The 18,720-nt window shown below is 37.8% G+C and overlaps 1 protein-coding gene across 3 annotated transcripts in view; it reads right to left on the bottom strand.

Annotated features, from left to right (window-relative positions):
* The window catches only part of Pla2r1 (phospholipase A2 receptor 1), a 116,476-nt gene that overhangs the window by 57,927 nt on the left and 39,829 nt on the right, over window positions 1-18,720 (bottom strand). For all 3 annotated transcript variants that reach the window (XM_010606814.3, XM_010606816.3, XM_010606815.3), the window contains exons 7-10: window positions 11,370-11,564; window positions 10,012-10,169; window positions 7,372-7,470; window positions 3,568-3,680 (exon numbers count right to left, since the gene is read on the bottom strand). In XM_010606814.3, the coding sequence (XP_010605116.1) occupies window positions 3,568-3,680; window positions 7,372-7,470; window positions 10,012-10,169; window positions 11,370-11,564 (565 nt within the window). The remainder of the gene's footprint in view (window positions 1-3,567; window positions 3,681-7,371; window positions 7,471-10,011; window positions 10,170-11,369; window positions 11,565-18,720) is intronic.

The following is an 18,720-nucleotide window of genomic DNA, read 5'->3' as shown; positions in this document are numbered from 1 at the left end:
TTTTTTTTTTTTTTTTTTCTTTTGGTACCAGGGATTGAAATCTGGTCCTTGCACTTGCAAGGCAGGCCACTGAACTGCTGAGCTAAATCTCCAGCCCTGATCTCTATATTCTGACCAATATACTATTAATGAGAAAGCAAAATGGTGCAGCCACGTGGAAAACAGCGTGCTAATTCCTCAAAAAGTTAAAAAATGGAATTATCAATATGATCCAGCAATTTCATTCCTGAATATATACTCAAAAAACTAAAAGCATGGACTTGAATTTGTACATTATTCATGATTGAAGTGGCATTATTCACAATAGTCAGAAGCTGTAAGCCAAACAAATGCCTATTGATAGATAAATGGATAAGCAAAATCTGTGAATGCATTCAATGGGATCTTAACCAGCCTTCATGGGAAAGAGATTCTGACAGGTTGCAGCATGGATAACCCTTGAGACATTATGCTAAGTGAAATAATCCAGGCACAAAAAGACAAACATTGTATGACTTCACTTACAGGAGGTCCCCAGAGTAGTAAAACTCATAGATGGAAAATAGAATGTGGTCATCAAGAGCTGAGGAGAGGGGAGAATTGGGAGTTTTATTTAATGAATAAAGGGCTTCAGTTCGGAAAGATGAAAAAATTCTGGAAGTTGATAATAGAGAATGCATAGCAGTGTGAATACAGGAAAAGCCATCAAACTGTATACTTAAAAATGGTTTAAATGGTAAACTTATTTTACGTATATTTTTATCACAGCTTTTAAAAGTTAAGTGCAAAAGTGTTTGAGGGGTTATGACACTTGTAAGAAATTGGCAGAGCTATGAAAATATTTGAAAATAACACATTTAAACCTAAAAAAAAATGAAATTTGGCAGGATTTCTCTTTTTGAGCAAAAGTCACAAAATCAAATAACACTTTTATTATTATTGTATATCAAACATTCTATGGCTGACTGACACAAGATTTAGATATACATGCATTTAGATAATAATCCATGCTAACTTTGAAATTCAAGATTTGCATTCCTATTCTGTCTGAAAGCAAGGTGACAGGGTCTGAAAAAGTTTTGTAACCATAGGCTAGCAAATAAAAATCAGTTATTCAGCAGGAAGGGTCTGTTTTTCTTCCCCTCTCTGTCTCACAAAGTGTTAAAAAATCCTAGACCAAGAGCAGTTGTCCAATAACAAAAGAAAAATGTAATTTGTAGCAGGTGGTTCTAATTGTGCCCATCAAACCTGTCACTCGATTGTGCAGAAGAGTGGAAAATCAATTAGCAACTACAAGCCTGGGTGCCGGAGAGTGACAGGAGTGTCTTAGCTCAAACAGGAAACCAGAAATGGAAGAAAATGATTCCTGAGGCTGCTCCGGGATGCTCCTGAGTCCACTGCCCAGCCTTCTAAGACAAAAGATGCAGGAGAACATGACAAGATATTTTTTTACTCAAAGAGCATTTTTTTTCCTGATGAGGTCTGATTGAATGAAAATCAAGAGCCTGGATTCTTGCTTTCCTAGATTTGAGAGGCTGGTGGAGGCATGGCTTTAGAGAAAAATCATGTTTCTGGGATGTTGTAGTTGATGCTAACTGACTTGGAGAGATGCCACTGAGTTGGAGTCAGGCCAGCTTGGTTAGTGATTGGGTAGATGCCAGAATAAGCCAAGCTGGACAGACCTAAGTGGCTGAAACTGGGATAACAAACAAATTTGCCTATGTCACTGCGTTGCTTCAGACCTGGAACACTCACTGTGTGTTGGCTAGTGACTGTAGTTAATTAAAGAAAAAATGTAGTGTTCTCAACATATTGTTTTACCCAGTCTTATGGAAATGACCCCCCCCCTGCAAGATGCTTTCTATCATCTGTATGAGGTCCCATGGTGCTGGTAGAATATGAAGCATTTGAACTCTAACAGCTTTCTAGCTTGGCTTAGGTCACATTGGCACTCTGAGAAATCTATAATGTTACTTTGAGTTTTTTCATTTTTTGTCTTATGCTACCTTATTCACTTGCTTTATATGTTTATGTACTATTTCTTTAGCTTCTGTGCTGCAAATATCACTGGACAACTACACCATGTCTTTTATTTCTGTTGTACATACAAGACATGAGAGTATTTAGGCTGGTGCCACTCACAAACCAGGTATTCAATATACAATTTTCTAAAAAACTCTTGACTATTACATTTTTGCATGGTCAGACGATGTATGAGAAGTAATTAACACTTTGTCAAGTATGAGATAGATATTCAATGAATACTTTAAAAAATAAGACAAAAATAGATGAAATAATTACACTTATTTTCTTCAGTGTAAATGTAATTAAATTATAATTAGCAAAGGGCCTCACTTCATTGATTAGACTCCTGCAATATCTAATGTTGATTCATTGACTGGGGGTGTTTAATCCATTGTATTTATGGGAACTTTAGTGTAGCCTCATAAGTTGAGGGGACATAGACTCCCTTCTGACTAGTAGTTATACCTGGGAGGTAGAAAAGCAGAACTGAAAGCAATGCTGAGATACTTCGATGTTACACCCTAATGGACACCATTTAGTCTGCCAAAAGCTGCCACCCCATTCCTCTGTGAGGTGATGCATCCCTCCACGTATAAGGATGCACATTCCTTAGCATTATTTGGAGGAAAGACTGGGAAAGGAGGCAGGAAAGTAAGGACGAGAGGAGAAGGGAAATGCTGATGACTTTGAATGTTGACTTCCAATGCGGGAAAAACACAGAGAGTGTACAGAAATCTTTCCACAAATCAGATGTATACATGAAGACTCTCTCATTAAAACCATAGCACCAGGTGTCCCATTTCCTGGGATTCAGATTGGTCTTGAACTCATGCTCATGCGATCCTTCTGACTCATTCTCCCAAATTGCTAGGGCTGAATTTTCAATGCATATTTTTAAAGGCAATGACCTAGGCACAAAAGCTGTAGGTGTAGTTGCCCTACTGAAGAGTTCTGACCTGCTCCTGTCTTAGGCATGGAGGAGGCTCCCCACCACCGTCACTGTCCTTGGCACTAATAGTAACATGAGGTCATCTTTGTTGTGCCTACATCTTCTGTGACACATCTGTGGCACAGATTGTATCGAGTGTAAAAAAGGGTACAGTCTGTCTCAATCTAAATCTAACCCAAAGAGAATTAAGAAGTAATGGTGAGTCATTTTAATATCTTCCACATTTTAGTTACACTTCTTTTTCTGGTGCAAAAAGTATCTCATAGAACTCACACACATTGCATTTTTTAAAATACTTGCTAAATAACATATTTATTTTCCATTACCAGTAATTAGAACATAAAAACCTAAATATAACTGAATATATTAGCAACGCTAGGTAATTAATAAATTTTAAGGAAAGTTTCACCAAATTTTTACTATTTGTCATGCAAAAATTAGTTTAGGAATGACATCAGAAGATTGAAATTCATCTCAATACTTTAAAGAATTCATTAGTCTATAATATAACATATTCTAGATTTGGATAAAGTTCTTATTATTGCTAGATTTTATCACTCCAAAAGCCCTCATGCAAAGCACAGTCAGGCTTCTCTTGGGACATTTTTGTTTACCTGTTCGTGATGGTTGTAAGTGCAGGGGGACAGTAGTAGCCACTGGAAGCATGGTCAAAGCTTCGAAGGACCGGGTCAACTTTGTAACAGAATCCACCATGTCTCTCCCATCCCTTGCAAAAGAAAAAGGGAAATTAAGGACATAATCTTATTCAGTGAAATAACAAGAGATCTTTTCTGAACTTTCTTATTTACCACTTATTTAACTCTCTTCTCTCATTCACTCAAAACACCTCGTGTTTTTGTTTTAATGTTTTTGTATTTAGTCTATCTGGGGATAACATTCTAACTGGCTGAGGCCTCATCTGTGTTTATTTAATTAAGTACATTAAAATCCTAAAAATTTTAATTTACTTAAAACTCAAAAAATGTAAAAAATTAGGGTTGGGGATGTAGCTCAGTGGCACTGCGCCTGCCTGGCAAGTGCAAGGTCCTGAGATTGATCCCCAGTACTAGGAAAAAAAATGTAAAAAATTAAACACAAGTGAAGGTAAAAGGGGAAAATACCACAAATAAAACAAAAACCACACCAAGCAAAAACCAAAAAGAAATAAAAGGAGACTCAATCAGGAGATCTCTCTCTCTCTCTCTCTCTCTCCAGAATCTTATAAAAATGATTTCTGTATTAGGGTATAAATTAAGAGTATTGGCTATAGATTCATAATGCGTGAGTTTGAATCTAGGCTCCACTACTGTTTGAATTTATTCATATTGAATATATTTTAAGAAATTGATTTAATATCTCCCTGTCTAGTTTTCTCATCTGCAAAAAGAAATAACAGCAATATTTTGAGGCTATTGTAAGAATCAAAAGGAGACAATGTAGGAAGAAATCTTAGAGTCAGGCCTGGGAATTGGTACAACAAGAAGATAGATGTATCTAGATATTACTATAGATTTTTTTCAACTTTACTTCATATTGATTGTTTAACGTTACCTCACTGAGATTCATTGAGACTGGGGACTTAAACAGAGCTACCAATCAGTAGATCTAGTGGGTCTGGAACCCAATTCTGGTGCAATTCAGGATAACTTTGGTTGGATTGTAATCTAACATGGCCAAAAATCCATTCACACATATATAGTAATTTTCCCTAAATTAACTGGCTGGCCTTTTAGGGAGGAAGGAAGCAAGTTTTGGCACTCTGACAAAATGAAAAATACATAGCTCTGAGGCTTACCCCTGAGAACAGGTGGAGGTTACTGTATTCTTTAAAATCATACAGTATAGGGTACATGCTTTCACTATATTCCAACTGAGTGATTGTAGTTCTTTGCTCATCCAATATATAAAGTTATGTTATGTATATCTATTATTACCTATTGACCAGTTTTTGTATATTCTTCATTTTTGTACCAACCCACTAATTTCCAGCTTGTGATCAGGCATAAAATTCATTTGACAATATTCTTGAGAAAGACATTAGTCCTGTGAAAAAAGACCATGCACCAACTACCCACAAGAAATGTAAATATTATGCACTGCAAACATGGACTAATAAAAAAGACCTTAACTTAGATATAGACTATTTCAACTCAAAATATCTCACGAAATGAGGTTCAACCTATGCCAAGAACTAACTCCTCTTCACCTCCATACCTATCTGTAGACCCACACTGCCGGACAGACCTCCACAAGCATCACTCGAGATGGCAGCAGGTGGTTAGACAGCTTTCGTGCTTAGAAGGACGAGTGGAGGGAGACTGACAGTTTGACCCTTCTGACGAAATATTTATTCACTAGTAATTTTTGTGTCCTGAGTTATTTGCCAAAACAAGACAAAATAAAACAAAACCCGAGGACTGAACATCCTCAAGAAAAGGGAGGGCAAGAAATATGTGGCGTAGTAGTAACTGGAAAAATAAAGACTGCATTACAAACCCTTTTCCACCTAACGAAAGGGTAGGATAATAACTGATTGTGTTTGCTAACCCCTTGCATGCTAGGTGCTACTTCATTTTCAGGTGAAAGGATGATAGTAATAATATTGAAGTAATGGCTCATATTGTCCAATCTCTCCAAAATGACTTTTTGGACTTTTAAATAATAGACTTATTTTATAATTAATTTTGCAAGGAGAGACTGTTTGGAAAGTTGCATTAAAGAAAATGGCTGAAAATAAAGGAAACTTGGCAATATTAGAAGTTAAAGCAAAGAAAATTAAAGGAAAATTTTCCATTAAAACTAGAGAACTGGTTCTGAACTCAGAATCTTTAAATAGTGATAATGCTGGCCAGAAAAGGGAAGCAGTGAACAAAAGCTCAAAGATAGCATCAGTTTTCTTTCTGCTGTGTAAGAAGTTAATTGCTCTTTCAACAAAACTAAATCACGTAAAGTTGCCTTGAAGCCACAGTAAGGGAGAGATAAGGTCAGTGATCAGTTGTAATTCAGGAACTGTAATTCTTAGAATGCTAGGCACATATATTGTCCAGCAGGGATATGAAAGGCAGTTTGTATGTTTCCACACTGATTAATGAATGAAACATAGTTTCTGCAGCAATGGATCATTGTTTAGTTGGAACATAAATAGTTGGATTACAAGAGATAATAATTAAAGAAGAGTTGCTTAAAAATTGGGTCTAGGGCATTTTTTAGAGTAATACAGTATAAAAATTAAGAGGGGCAGGAAAGTGAACATGTGCTAAAAATGAAGAAAGGTAGATTTTATACAACTTTATTACAGCATATTAAATGTATTTAAGAAATTTTAAAACAGAATTTCCACCTTTTAGGTTTCGATCTAAGTATTTTAGTACATCTAAAATGCTTTGTTATTTATACTAAATGTAAAGCATTTCTGTTGTGGCAAAGAGGAACAGCTCAGTGCTATAGCCAAGTGCCACAGCTCAGGGTCACAGATACTGCAATCTGAAGACTCAAAACTCTTAAGGTCACTCGAAGAGGTGGAGAAAAATCGTTTATTACACCAGCTCAGACGAGTTTGTACTCCAGAGTCTGAGCGCTACACCTGAAATGGAAGCCTCCTTATATAGGGGTCTACAGAGTAGCCGAGCATGCTTACAGAAGCAGAGGGGTGGAGTTAATAGAACATTCCTAAAAGGGGCGGGGCTAACAGAACCTTCCTGAGAGGTCAGCAGTTCACACAGTTACAAAACATTTTGATACATTGTGCAGGGTCCCTGCCTGGCTGCACAAACTGTTCCATTGCTGGAACAAAACATTTTGGGGAAAAAACATGGGGGCAAGGCAAGGGCAAGGCAAGGACTGTCTTATTGTGTCGTATTGCTCTATCATTTGCGCTATTTCTTTCCTAAATAAAAACACACTTCAAACATGTGATTATGTCCAGTATTGTATGTAAGTTTAAGCAGGGTAAAGAGGAAGGCAAGATACTTGGGGCAGAAGTTCACTCTGACTTCAAGGAATGTGGTCACTTTCTCTCTGACATTCCTCTTGAGAATTAGGAAAACCACATGTGAGCAGAGGCATCACAGGATATACATTATATATACAGACAGTATAACAGGATCATTTACATTTTTTAATTTAAAAAAAGTAGCCTTGGCTCACAGAGCACAGCAAGACAAGGCTCACAGTCCTTCTCAGCTCAGACAAGGCTGTAAATCCTTCAGGTGCCTCTGGATGATAATTGTTTGGTTTCTAAAATGCAGCTCACTCTCAGAAAAAAGGAGGCAGCAAGGAAAGGGGAAGAAAAAGAAGGGAAAAAGAAGGAGGGAAGAGAATGCAAAGACTCGGGAGGGAAATTTGCTGTCCATTGATGCTGAGTATATTATTCTAGTTCTGTACTCTCTGTACCTAAATTGTGGTGTTGCAACACTTACCTCTTGACATCCTGATTCTGTGTCAGAAGGGATGTAGCCTGCTTTTTTACATGTGTAAAAAAGTGTTTCTTCACAATTTTTAACTTTCCAGTGTCCCTCCTAAGGGGGAAAAGTGTTACAAGATGAATGAATATGCTTCATGCTCATGTTGATGGGCAATACCAATACTTATGAGTCAAATGTGATGAATACCAAATCCCTAGTGAGGTGATGTTTCAGGATCCTGCCTGGTTGCGGAAAGGGCTGGCACTGTCTCCACAGATGGGGGTGGGGTGGGCTGCTAGCTCAGCAGCACGTGACAGCTCCAATGTCTACAGTCCCAAACTGAGTGGACAGGATGGAGGAAACAAACCCTTTCCTCTTGTTTGATGCTATATGCTCTATGTTCAAACCCCAATGTCCTTCTTCATCCCTAAGGTTTGAGAGCACCACTCCCCTTCTCTTTAGATTACAGGCAGATACCTTCACGTCTTCTCCTAGGTCTACTGAAGACTACGCTCAGATTCTACGCTAATGATGGTGCAAGGATTGCTAAAAAATTAAAATATTATTTTCCCAAATACTTTAAAAAATCTTTTAACACAGATCAGGAACTTGGATTAACACCACACAATTCAAGATTCAGGTAGCGTTTCAAGTATCCAGGATTTTATGGGAATTAGAGCCCTTCCATAACCTTTAGAAACACATCAGGTCAGGGGCTGAGACCTTCACCTGTAAGAGCAGCATTGTTTCTCTCCTCCACGGGGTTGTCTAGCAAACCATCTAGTTATAGGACAGGGTCAAGCATACCACAGTTGCTTAATAACTGTTGGATCCATGGATAAATAAAGTTTCCTAGGCTCCCACATTCAAAATTAGGTGTTAACCATGTTAGGTAACTTGTTAATTGTAATCATTATATTTATTTATTTAGTTTTGGTACCAGGGATCGAACTTGGGTCCTTGAGCTTGCGAGGCAGGCAGCGGAACCACTAAGCTAAATCCCTGGCCCTATAATAATTATATTTATATTGAGTTGATGGAAACTGAGTTGATTGAAACTTGATGGAAGTAAATGTCAACTTTTATGCATCTACTATTTAAGGAAGCTACTAAGCTGCCAAAAGGAAGCTACAAGATACAACACTTAGGGCAGCATTGTTCTGACTCACACAATAACATTAATATCTATCTTTATTCTCTTAAAACTAATCCCCATCCTAATGTTGGCTCCTCTTAAGTAAATACACTAAGTGAGACATGTCAGTCAATAGGAGAGGAAGGTCATTTTAATGTACGTAAAAACCAATACATCAATAAAACCTAAGCTAAAGTAGAATGAAGTGTGTTGGATTTCAGAAGCACTAGACCCATGACAAACATTTAGAGAGATTATTTTCCTTCTTCAAATGTAACTCAGAGACAGTGCTGGCAAGTGTAGTTGGAACTGCATATGTTCATGTGAAATTGAAAAGATACAGCAATGAAATGTGTCACAAAAAAGTAAGTGCCTTGGTGCTTTCCATGTGTGGCTCGTTGTCAAGCTCCTTCAGCAGCATGTAATGAACTGCTCCTTGAGGGAACTAGATATAATATCCAATGGTTAGAGAGACTAAGGGAACCTATAAAATCTCAGTAACATCCTAAAACTCACCAGTCTTTCAGCAGTTAAAGAGAATAAGTCCATTTTAAACACATACTAAACTATTAAGTGGCTTGGGATTAAACTAATTTGGTAACATAAGATTTTTAGGTACATGAGAGATGAAAATTTTGGGCAAGTGTGCCATTAAGGCCAGTAGGCTCATCCCATTCATGTGAGAAAAAGATGTGAGGATTGCCATTGGTTTACACTTTTCAAGAAGCTTGTTCAAAACCATTTATGTTAATAAAATAATGGACCTTTAAAACCATCACTCTCCAGAGTAACCTTCTCACCCTGTTTTTCCTCTCATCGTCAGCATGTTTGTCAATACCACCAGCATCTACCAAAACGGCGGTTGCTCAACCCCCAGACCCTTGTCTCCTTCTCTACTTTACGAGTAAGTCCTATCACCCAAAGCTTCTCTTCACTTCTCTTTATAGTCACTACTCTAAGTGGCCTCCAAAATGATTTTTCTACATCTGTTTTAAACCTCTTCAAACAATTCTTATGTAGCAACCACAGTTTCTTTTTAAAATGTAAATCAGATTGTGCTCCAGTATCCTTGAAACTCCTGAAGGGTTCCTGTACCAAGGCTTATAAGCCTGGCATTCTTGCATTCTTCTTGTCCTCTCTCTTGCTGCTTCCTCACTACTAGTCACTCCTTTGGTTGTTAGAGATGGCAAGCCTTGGCCTGCCTTGGCACTGGCTGTCTGCTTCCTGGAATGCTCTTCCTGCTGTTCTGTAAGTGGTTTGTTTGTGTGTTTGTTTGAAATCCTAGCTTACATGTCAGTTTCTTTGACTGTCCTGTCTGAAGGAGCTGCCTTAACGCAAGCTCCTCACTATCATGCCACCGAGAACCTCAGAGCCGTCAGTACAACTACAATTTCCATGAGTTTTCTCTGTGTGCTCGTTTACTGCCTAGCCTGGAAGTCCCTTGAGGAACTTGTACTATGCATGTGTTGGTCTCTGCCACGGCCCATGTCTATAAGCACTGAACAAATAAATCAACTTACAGCGTGCTCTGCTGAGACACACAGCTGGCTTCTACTTGGAAAAATTTGGGGCTCAAATGTGTCCCAGTTAGTAAATATTATTGAAGAGCCATTAGACCATTCAAAGGAAACTGGAATTTTATTGCTGCTCAAACCAATCCATGTTTCTGATGCATGTTCTGAAAGAGATAAATACAATTTACTTGCAAGTTCTTACTATTTGCAAAAGTGATAATGCACTTAGGTTACTACCGAAATATACCATTTTGCATGTGATTTCTTTATTTCTTAATGTGATAAAAACTGCTTAAGTCTATAAAATATCAGTTGAAATCTTTTCCCTCTTATTATATCTAGATATATTTGCTTAAGCAGAGTGTGATCTAAAGCCAATACAAGGACAAAGCTGAAGCAAGTCAGATTCCTGGCACTCTAGTTCTTACTACTGTATGTGAAGTAGACCTCAAAAGTCTGGTTTTGCTTCTGCTCAGAGAAAGGAAAAATAAGATCTGCTGCTCAGTGAAAGAAGCATCCCTTTTTTTTTTAAAGCTAAAGATTTTTCTCTGGCAAGGAAAAAGGAACTGAAGAATTGCAATGGGAATAAAGAGTTGACAGAAAATAGCTAAAAATAAACTTAGTAGCCTGGGTAGGGTGAGAAGACCCTTTGTGGCTGAGAGAGGTGTTCAAGTGTCCTCGCTGACATAGAGGTAGCTGCAGGATTCTTTTAATCCTAAATACAGAGGATTGAGGAAAATGACAGAAAAAGATTTTTTTTGTTTTCACTCCAAACTAAAACTTAACATTGAAAAGGTCATCAGAGTAGAGTCAGGATTGCCTTTCTTTGTTTGTTTGTTTTTTTCTTTTGGTTTTGTTTTCCTTTTTAGACATTGAAAAATAAAGTCAAAGAGTTCAATTTTTTTTCTTTTAGGAGGATTCTATGTCAAATGTGGAACACAGGAAGGAGCAGGCTTGTTCTGACGGAATGAAGGTTGTGGAGGCTCAGGAACCTAGATCTAAGCATGACACATAACCTGAGAACCACTGCACCAGATAAATTATTCTTTGCTACTGGCTAAAGATTTTTAAATCCAATTATGTGCCTAGAAAATTGAGCACAGTACAATACTGCTATCTGAAGAACATAAAGCTAAATTATAGGTTTACGTTTTATATTAGAAATTTCAGTAAATAAACTTTATCCCTAAATTTTTTTTTTTAAGCCAGGTAATACATCTGGCATCTCTGTAAAGTTATAAAGTTTCTGAACAGGTACTGTGTAAAAATTAAATGAGTTTGCATTCCTTCATAGAAATAATCACTAATCAAAGAGTTATGCCATGATATTTTATACCTCTTAAATCAAAGGCAGTTATACTCACCAGCTCCAAGGAGGTTTACAAGAAACTCCACTTCTGCTAATGAAGCGATGTCCATCAGTCTGCTGTTATCATACTGGCAAGAATGCAAAGCCTCATTCCAGGTCTTTTCTTCTTTCTGAAGTTTGTAGCAATTAAGATTGTAGGGATTCCAGCCAGGCTCACAGTGGGTAGCATGATATTTCCATGCATCTTTTTCTTTGTAAATCAATAAAAATGTAATTTTCATAAGTATGTAAGCATTACTTACTACCCTGTATATGCATTACTTTCAATATAATTACTTTTAAATGTGAGAAACAAGAACATAGGAAGTGACATATAATTCATAGAATTTAAGATCCTTTAAATTTAAAAAGGTCAGGTCTCTGATCTAGACCTAGATATAAGGTTTAGTGAATCTTGGGGCTTCATTTTCCAGATGAGAAATCTAAGGCACAAAGCAGTAGAGGACAATACAAAGGTTATATTGCACAATTAATGCAGGAAGTCGGGGATAAATATAAAATTTAATGGAATTGCCCATTTCAAAAATCTTTTTACATTGCAAGAGTGTTATTATGGAACATAATTTAAATTCCAAGGATTTTATATACTGTATGTATAGATTTCCTTATACGTATTTATCTTCAGCACAAAATAGCTTAAAACTTTGACCACTTCTTCTACAGCAGGAATGACAAGGAAGTTCCGCCTTGAGAATCAGTCAGGTTCCTGTGGTGTTGAACTGGGTCAGTAAGGACTCTGGGTTGGACTTCCAGGGGCAAAGTGCCGTGATGCTTGGGATGTTGAAGGGAAAATGGTAGTGTTCAGGATTTAGCTCTCCTTTTTCAGGAACTTATTTTATTAACCTCTACTAGGTGCTTCCCTTCAGAACTAATTTACTTAGCTGCAATTTCACTGCTACTCAGGAAACAATTCTTTTAAAGTTGCTTCTAGGACTCTGACAGCAATTAGAATCAAAGTGAAAGCATACTAGAATATTTAGACACCATCTACCCTAATGGTTTGCAACTTAAAAAAGGAGTCATGTAAACCTTTTTAAACGTGGAATTTTCAATCTCACTCTAAAGGCAAGATAAAAAGATTAAAGAGGAACTTCTCCGATGGAAGCAAGGACAGAGGTAAGAAAGAATCCTGAGGAAGCAGAGTGAAATGGTGGTTGAGGACTCAGGATGCAGCTCAGTGGAAAAGTGCTTGCCAACCACACACCAGGTTTTACGCCTCAGATCTCCCTCCCCCTGCCAAAAAAGAAAGATCCCAGCTGAGTAAGTTCCTCCAGTGATGGGCAGTTACGCCTAGTAGAGCAGCAGTTTACACACCAAACTACTTATGTAAGAGCTAAGGAAATTAGGTGAGAAAGCATTGACTGTACTTGTAGTGTAACAAAATGAAGACATACTGAAAAAAGCAGGAAGGAAAGAGTTGCCTGATTCCCCTCTTTCACGTCCAAGCTGCTTAACAGGGAAAACTTCCACTTGGTGATTAAGTCCAAGCCCACACTTGAAAGCCACTAGCAGGTGTGCCATGGTGAAATTGAGTGCTGGGCAAAGCCTCAGCTCCTGTCAGGCCAATATCCATGAATCGCAATATCAATAACCCCAGGAACTGCATTGCGATGACAATCTTGAGCACCCCACCACCAATCTTGGGTGGCAGAGTGCGGAGCAGGACTCTACTTTGTAGACAGCAGGGCACATAAGCTAGCTTACAGCTTTGTTCACCATGGTGAGACCCTGCACCCACTAGAAGCTAAAGTTCCCATGCATAGGCCAACAGTCACACACAGAACCTGTAGGTCAACCACGGAATCAGGCAGAGGCCTATGTACTGGCTGAACAGGCCCTAGTTTTAGCCTGCATCATTTCCAGCCATGGAGTGGGCCAAGGGCATACCTGTCCTTTTCCAGTGGGGACTGTGCAGTCCCCTGTGGCCAAGACTAGAGATGTGACCCAGGTTAGAATCAGCTGTGCTGGCCTCCATCACCCCCATCCCTCAGGCTCGGGTATTCTCCAGCCAGTTCACAGGTGGGGCTTTAGAACTGCTCCGGCACCAGACAGACCTGTGCCCCGTGGAACAGAGTTATTTTGTCCCATATCACTGCCAGCTGCAGGGTGGGACTTGGTCTCCCATCCCATCCCCAAGACTATGCAGGTCCTTGCAACTGTAAGATTCAGGTGTGACCTAGCTTCAGTGGTCATGTCATGGCCTTCACCAGCAGTATCCCTACTATGAGAAGCATAGTGTGGTGCAAGACCCCATTTGCTGGGAATAGGATAGCGAAGTAAGCACAAGGAACTTAGTGCTGCTGAGCTGGTTAAAGCTAACATGGGGAAGATCCTGATGGTCCCCATTCCCAGGTCGGTCTGTAAATGGGACATCAGAGGGAGCAGGGGAAGACACAAAATATGGTGCCAGAAACTGACCAGGCAGTAGACTGTATGAGAGAAATTGCAAATACTTTAAAGGAAATTCAAAGTACTTGAAGAAAACACAGAGAAATCCTTCAATACTCTTAACAGAGCAACAATGAAGAAATGGAAGCAATTTTTAAAAATCAAACAGAAATTCTTAACTAAAAAAATACACTCAGTGAGATTTAAGACATGATACAAGAATCAAATCCAACAGAAAAATTAATGAGCTTGAAGGCAGATGATTAGAAAATATTCATTTGGAAGAGAAAAAAGAAAAATGAAGAAAGTTCACAGGAATTTTGAAACAGTACTAAAACAGCAAATATTTTTGTTACTAGGAGTTCAAGAATGACTTGGAAATGCTGATGAGGTGGAAAACTTCATTTAACTCAACCAAGGCTAACCCAAGATATCTTATAATTAAACTCTAGAAAGTGAAATATGAGGAGATTCTCAAGGCTACAGAAGAAAATAAACACCCCTATGTGTCTGTATTAATCTGACAGCAAATTTCTTAATAAAAATCCTTACAGGAAAGGAAAGAGTTGCATAAGGGTTTTACAGGACTAACTGGAGAAAAAAATTCTGTCAATTAAAAACAGTATTGAGGGCTGGGGATTTAGCTCAGTGGCTGAACACCTGCCTCACAAGAGCAAGGTACTGAATTTGATCCCCAGTACAGAAAAACAAACAAAAAACCAAAAAACACTGTATTGAAACCAGCAAAACTAACCTTGAGAAATGAAGGATAGATAGAGACATTCCCAACAAAAGTGGGAAAGTATATCTCCACTAGACCTATTCCTAAGAAATGCTGAAGGAAGTTTTTCACACCAAAAAAGATGATGGTGAGCAAGAAGAAAACATAGGAAGGTATAAAACTCACTAGCAATAGTATAAAACTTCAGTATGCTTTAATATTATATATTATGTTTACCACTCACACCTTTAACATGATGACTAAAACCAAAACAATTAAAATAACTACATTAATATGTTAAAAGACAAGAAATATAGAAAGATGTAAAGTGAGAAATCAAGAATTTTTAAAGTGAGGAGGAATAGACTGAAACTGTCTTGTTTTCTTTTTCTTCTTTCTTTCTTTTTTTTTTTTTTTTTTGTTATACATTTTAGTTATACAGTACAGTTACATTCATCATTGGGATCTTGTACCTCTACATGACAGGTGCTGGTTCTCATTTTTTCCCCTTGTCCCTGCCCTCCATTCACCCCCTTCTCCCCTCCCCTATTTACAAACACTTTATTTCCAGTTTTTCATTTTCTCATATTTTTTTCTTTTCCCTTACTCCCTTTCCCCTACCCTTCCCACTTCCCCTACACCTTTAGCCCTTTTCTTCCTATTTCACATTGTTAATTATCTCATTAGGATCTTGTATACCATTACAGTTTTTCACACCAGAGAAACTATTTGGTATTTATACATGAGTGATTTATTTATTTCACTTAGGAGCATATCCTCAATATGTATCCATTTTCCTATGAATGAATCTAATTTCTTATTTTTTATGGCTGAGTACTATTTCATTTTATAGAAAAACCACATCTTTATCCAGTCTCCAACTGATGGGCAAATGCACTGTTTCCAAGTTTTAGCTATTACAAACTGTGCTGCTATAAACATAGGTGCACATATATCACTGTGGTGTGATTATTTTAATTCTTTTGGAAAGATACCCAGCAGAAGGATGGCTGGGTCAAATGGAACCTTTAGTCCCAGCTCTTTGAGGTGTCTCCATATTGATTTCCATAGTGGTTGCACCAGTCTGCACTCCCACCAACAATGGAAAAGGGTTCCTTTCTCCCTACAACCCCGCCAATATTTGCTATTGGAAAACCCAAAGCTTGTACAAGAGGAAATTATAAAGATAAGAGCAGAAATCAATGCAATAGAAACTAAGAAAATGATACAAAAACTAAATTAATAGAAGAGTTGGTTTTTTTTTGAAAGAATAAATAAAATCGATAAACCCTTAGCTAACCTTATCAAAAAAAAAAAAAAAAGGAAAGAAAAGGCTCAGATCCATGCAATCAGGAATGAAAAAGGTGAAGTCACAACAGATCCAACAGAAATCCAGAGCACTGTCACTACCTAATTTGAGAACCTGTACTCTAATAAAATGGAAAACACAGAAGAAATGGACAAATTTCTAGATACTTATGAATTACCAAAGTTGAACAAAGAAGGTAAAAAAATTCTAAACACACCAATTACAATCAGTGAAATTGAAAATGTAATTAAAAGTTTACCAACAAAGAAAAGCCCAGGTCCTGATGGATTCACTGCTGAATTTTACAAGACATTTAGAGAAGAACTACTGCCACTACTCTTTACATTTTTCAGTGGTTTTCTTATTAGTATATTTTTTCAGGTTCTTTTTGTTTCTTTCTATCTTTATCCTCATGATCATGTTATTATTTCAAAATATCTTGCTACAGTGAAAAGATTTTTATAAACATCATAGTAACCACAAAACAATAATCTATGACAGATAAACCAAAAACAAAATAGCAAGAATCAAAATTTGTGAGACTAAATCACTTAATTATAAAAGAAGGCCAGAAGAGAGGGAGAAAGAAAGAAAAGAACTGCAACAAAACTAGAAAACACATTACAAAATGGCTTTAGTGAGGCCTTACCTATCAATAATTACCTTAAATTTTTGTGATTAAATCAGCCAATTAAAAGACACAGAGTGCTGTGTCTTTCACCTGCAATTTGGTATCAACCCCCACCCTCAGGAAGCACATTATTAAGAGGACAGCATATTTCAGCTTCAGACACTAATAAATAGTTTTCATTTTGACACAGTCCACCAAATGGGCAAAAGAGAGACACTAGAAAGCCTATCTGAGATAACTCATCTTACTGGTAGCTTTAAATCCCTGGCAGTCACCCATTTGCTCTTATCACCTGGGGCAGCTATCACCTACAAATAGGCCAATAGCCTTGTTATGGTTTCTATATAGATGTCCCTAAAAGCCTCATAGGCAGGGCTTTTACAGGGTGAATGAATCATGGGGCATCAAGAGCAAAATGTGATGCTAGAAGGTGGGGCTTGGTGGGAAGTTGCAGGTCACTGGGACCACGACACGGAAGGGTATACATATCTCTCTCCCTGGTTCCTGCCCCTTCCCCCTGTTTCCTGGCTGCCATGATATGGCAGCTCTCCTCTGCCCAGGCCCTTCTACCATGTCATTTTGTGTGTTAAGCCTGTTGAACGTGGACTGAAACTTCCAACATTTGACTCAAATAAACCTCTTCTTTAAGTTGTAGGTTTTGTGTATTTTGTCCCAGCAATGCAAAAATCTATTAAGATAACCTCTCTTGTAGGAAGAGTCATCACCTTTCATCTGTAAATTAAATCTCTTCTTTCAATAAACTTACAACTTCCAGACTAGCCCCCCAAATATTCATAAAATATACCCAGCTTGAAGCTACAATGGGCGCCTGTCTCTCTCACTCTCACTTTCACTCTATTTCTTCAATGTGTACTTTTAAAAGTCTTCCACTTAATCCCTGTACACCTTTTTAAAAATGGATGAAGCAGCCAGGCATGGTGGATTACACCTGTAATTCCAGCACTCGGGAGGCTGAGGCAGGAGGATCGCTGTGAGTTCAAGACCAGCCTGGGCTACATAGTGAGTTCCAGGTCAGCTTCAACTACATAGTGAGACCCTGTCTCAACAAACAAACAAGCAATGGATGAAGCAACAAGACCCAAATCTATGTTGCTTGAGAGAAACTCATTTCACCTCTAAAGAAACAAATAGGCTGAAAATAAAGACATGGAATAAAATAGTCCATAAAAAGAGACCAAAGGAAAGCAGGAATAGCCGTATTTATATCAATAAAGAAGACTTTACATCAAAAGCAGGGAAAATGGACAAGGAAGGTCATTATGGCTAATTCAGCAAGGCGAAAAAATTCTGACACCCAATATCAGAACACCCAAGTATATAATGAAAATATTAATAAACTTAAAGGGAGAGATACAATCCAGTAGTAGTTGCTACACTTTAGCACCTTACTTTCAACAATGGACATATTTTCCACACAATAAATCAACAAAGAAAGGTCAGAGTTAAATTTCACCTCAGACTAAATGAGCCTAACAAACATCTACAAATGATGTTCAACAACTGCTGAGTACATATTTTTTCTCTTTAGCACAAAACATTTTCAAGGAAAGATCACATGCCATCAAACACGACTCAAAAATAAAAACAAAACAAAAAGTGAAGTCATATCAACTATCTTTTCTGACCACAAAGCAATAAAATTAAAAATCAATTAACAAAAACTTTGGAAACTATACAACTTACTTAAACAACTTACTTTAAAACAACTAATAGAAGAGATCAAGAAGGAAATTAAAAATGTCTTGAAACAAATGAAAATGGAGGCACAACATGCTGAACTTATGAGATACAGTAAAAGCAGTGCTAAGAGAGAAGTGTATAACAATCAGCAGTTACATTGAAAACTTGCAAAGATCTCAAGTGAACAACTTATCACTACATCACAAGGAAACAGAAAAATGGGAAGAGATACAACCCAAATTAGTAAAAGGAAAGAAGTAGTAAAAACGAGGGCACAAATAAATGAAATGGAGGTTAAAATATAAAAGGATAGCTGGGGATTTAGCTCAGTGGTTCTGCCGCCTGTCTTGGAAGCACAAGGGCCCGAGTTGTGTCCCCAGTACCCCCCAAATTCACTACATCACAAGGAAACAGAAAAATGGGAAGAGATACAACCCAAATTAGTAAAAGGAAAGAAGTAGTAAAAACGAGGGCACAAATAAATGAAATGGAGGTTAAAATATAAAAGGATAGCTGGGGATTTAGCTCAGTGGTTCTGCCGCCTGTCTTGGAAGCACAAGGGCCCGAGTTGTGTCCCCAGTACCCCCCAAATATAT

The sequence above is a fragment of the Fukomys damarensis genome, unplaced genomic scaffold (assembly GCF_012274545.1).
Source record: "Fukomys damarensis isolate Sample0158 unplaced genomic scaffold, DMR_v1.0_HiC HiC_scaffold_26, whole genome shotgun sequence".
Lineage (NCBI taxonomy): Eukaryota > Metazoa > Chordata > Mammalia > Rodentia > Bathyergidae > Fukomys > Fukomys damarensis.
This window is presented reverse-complemented; position numbering and strand designations above follow the sequence as displayed.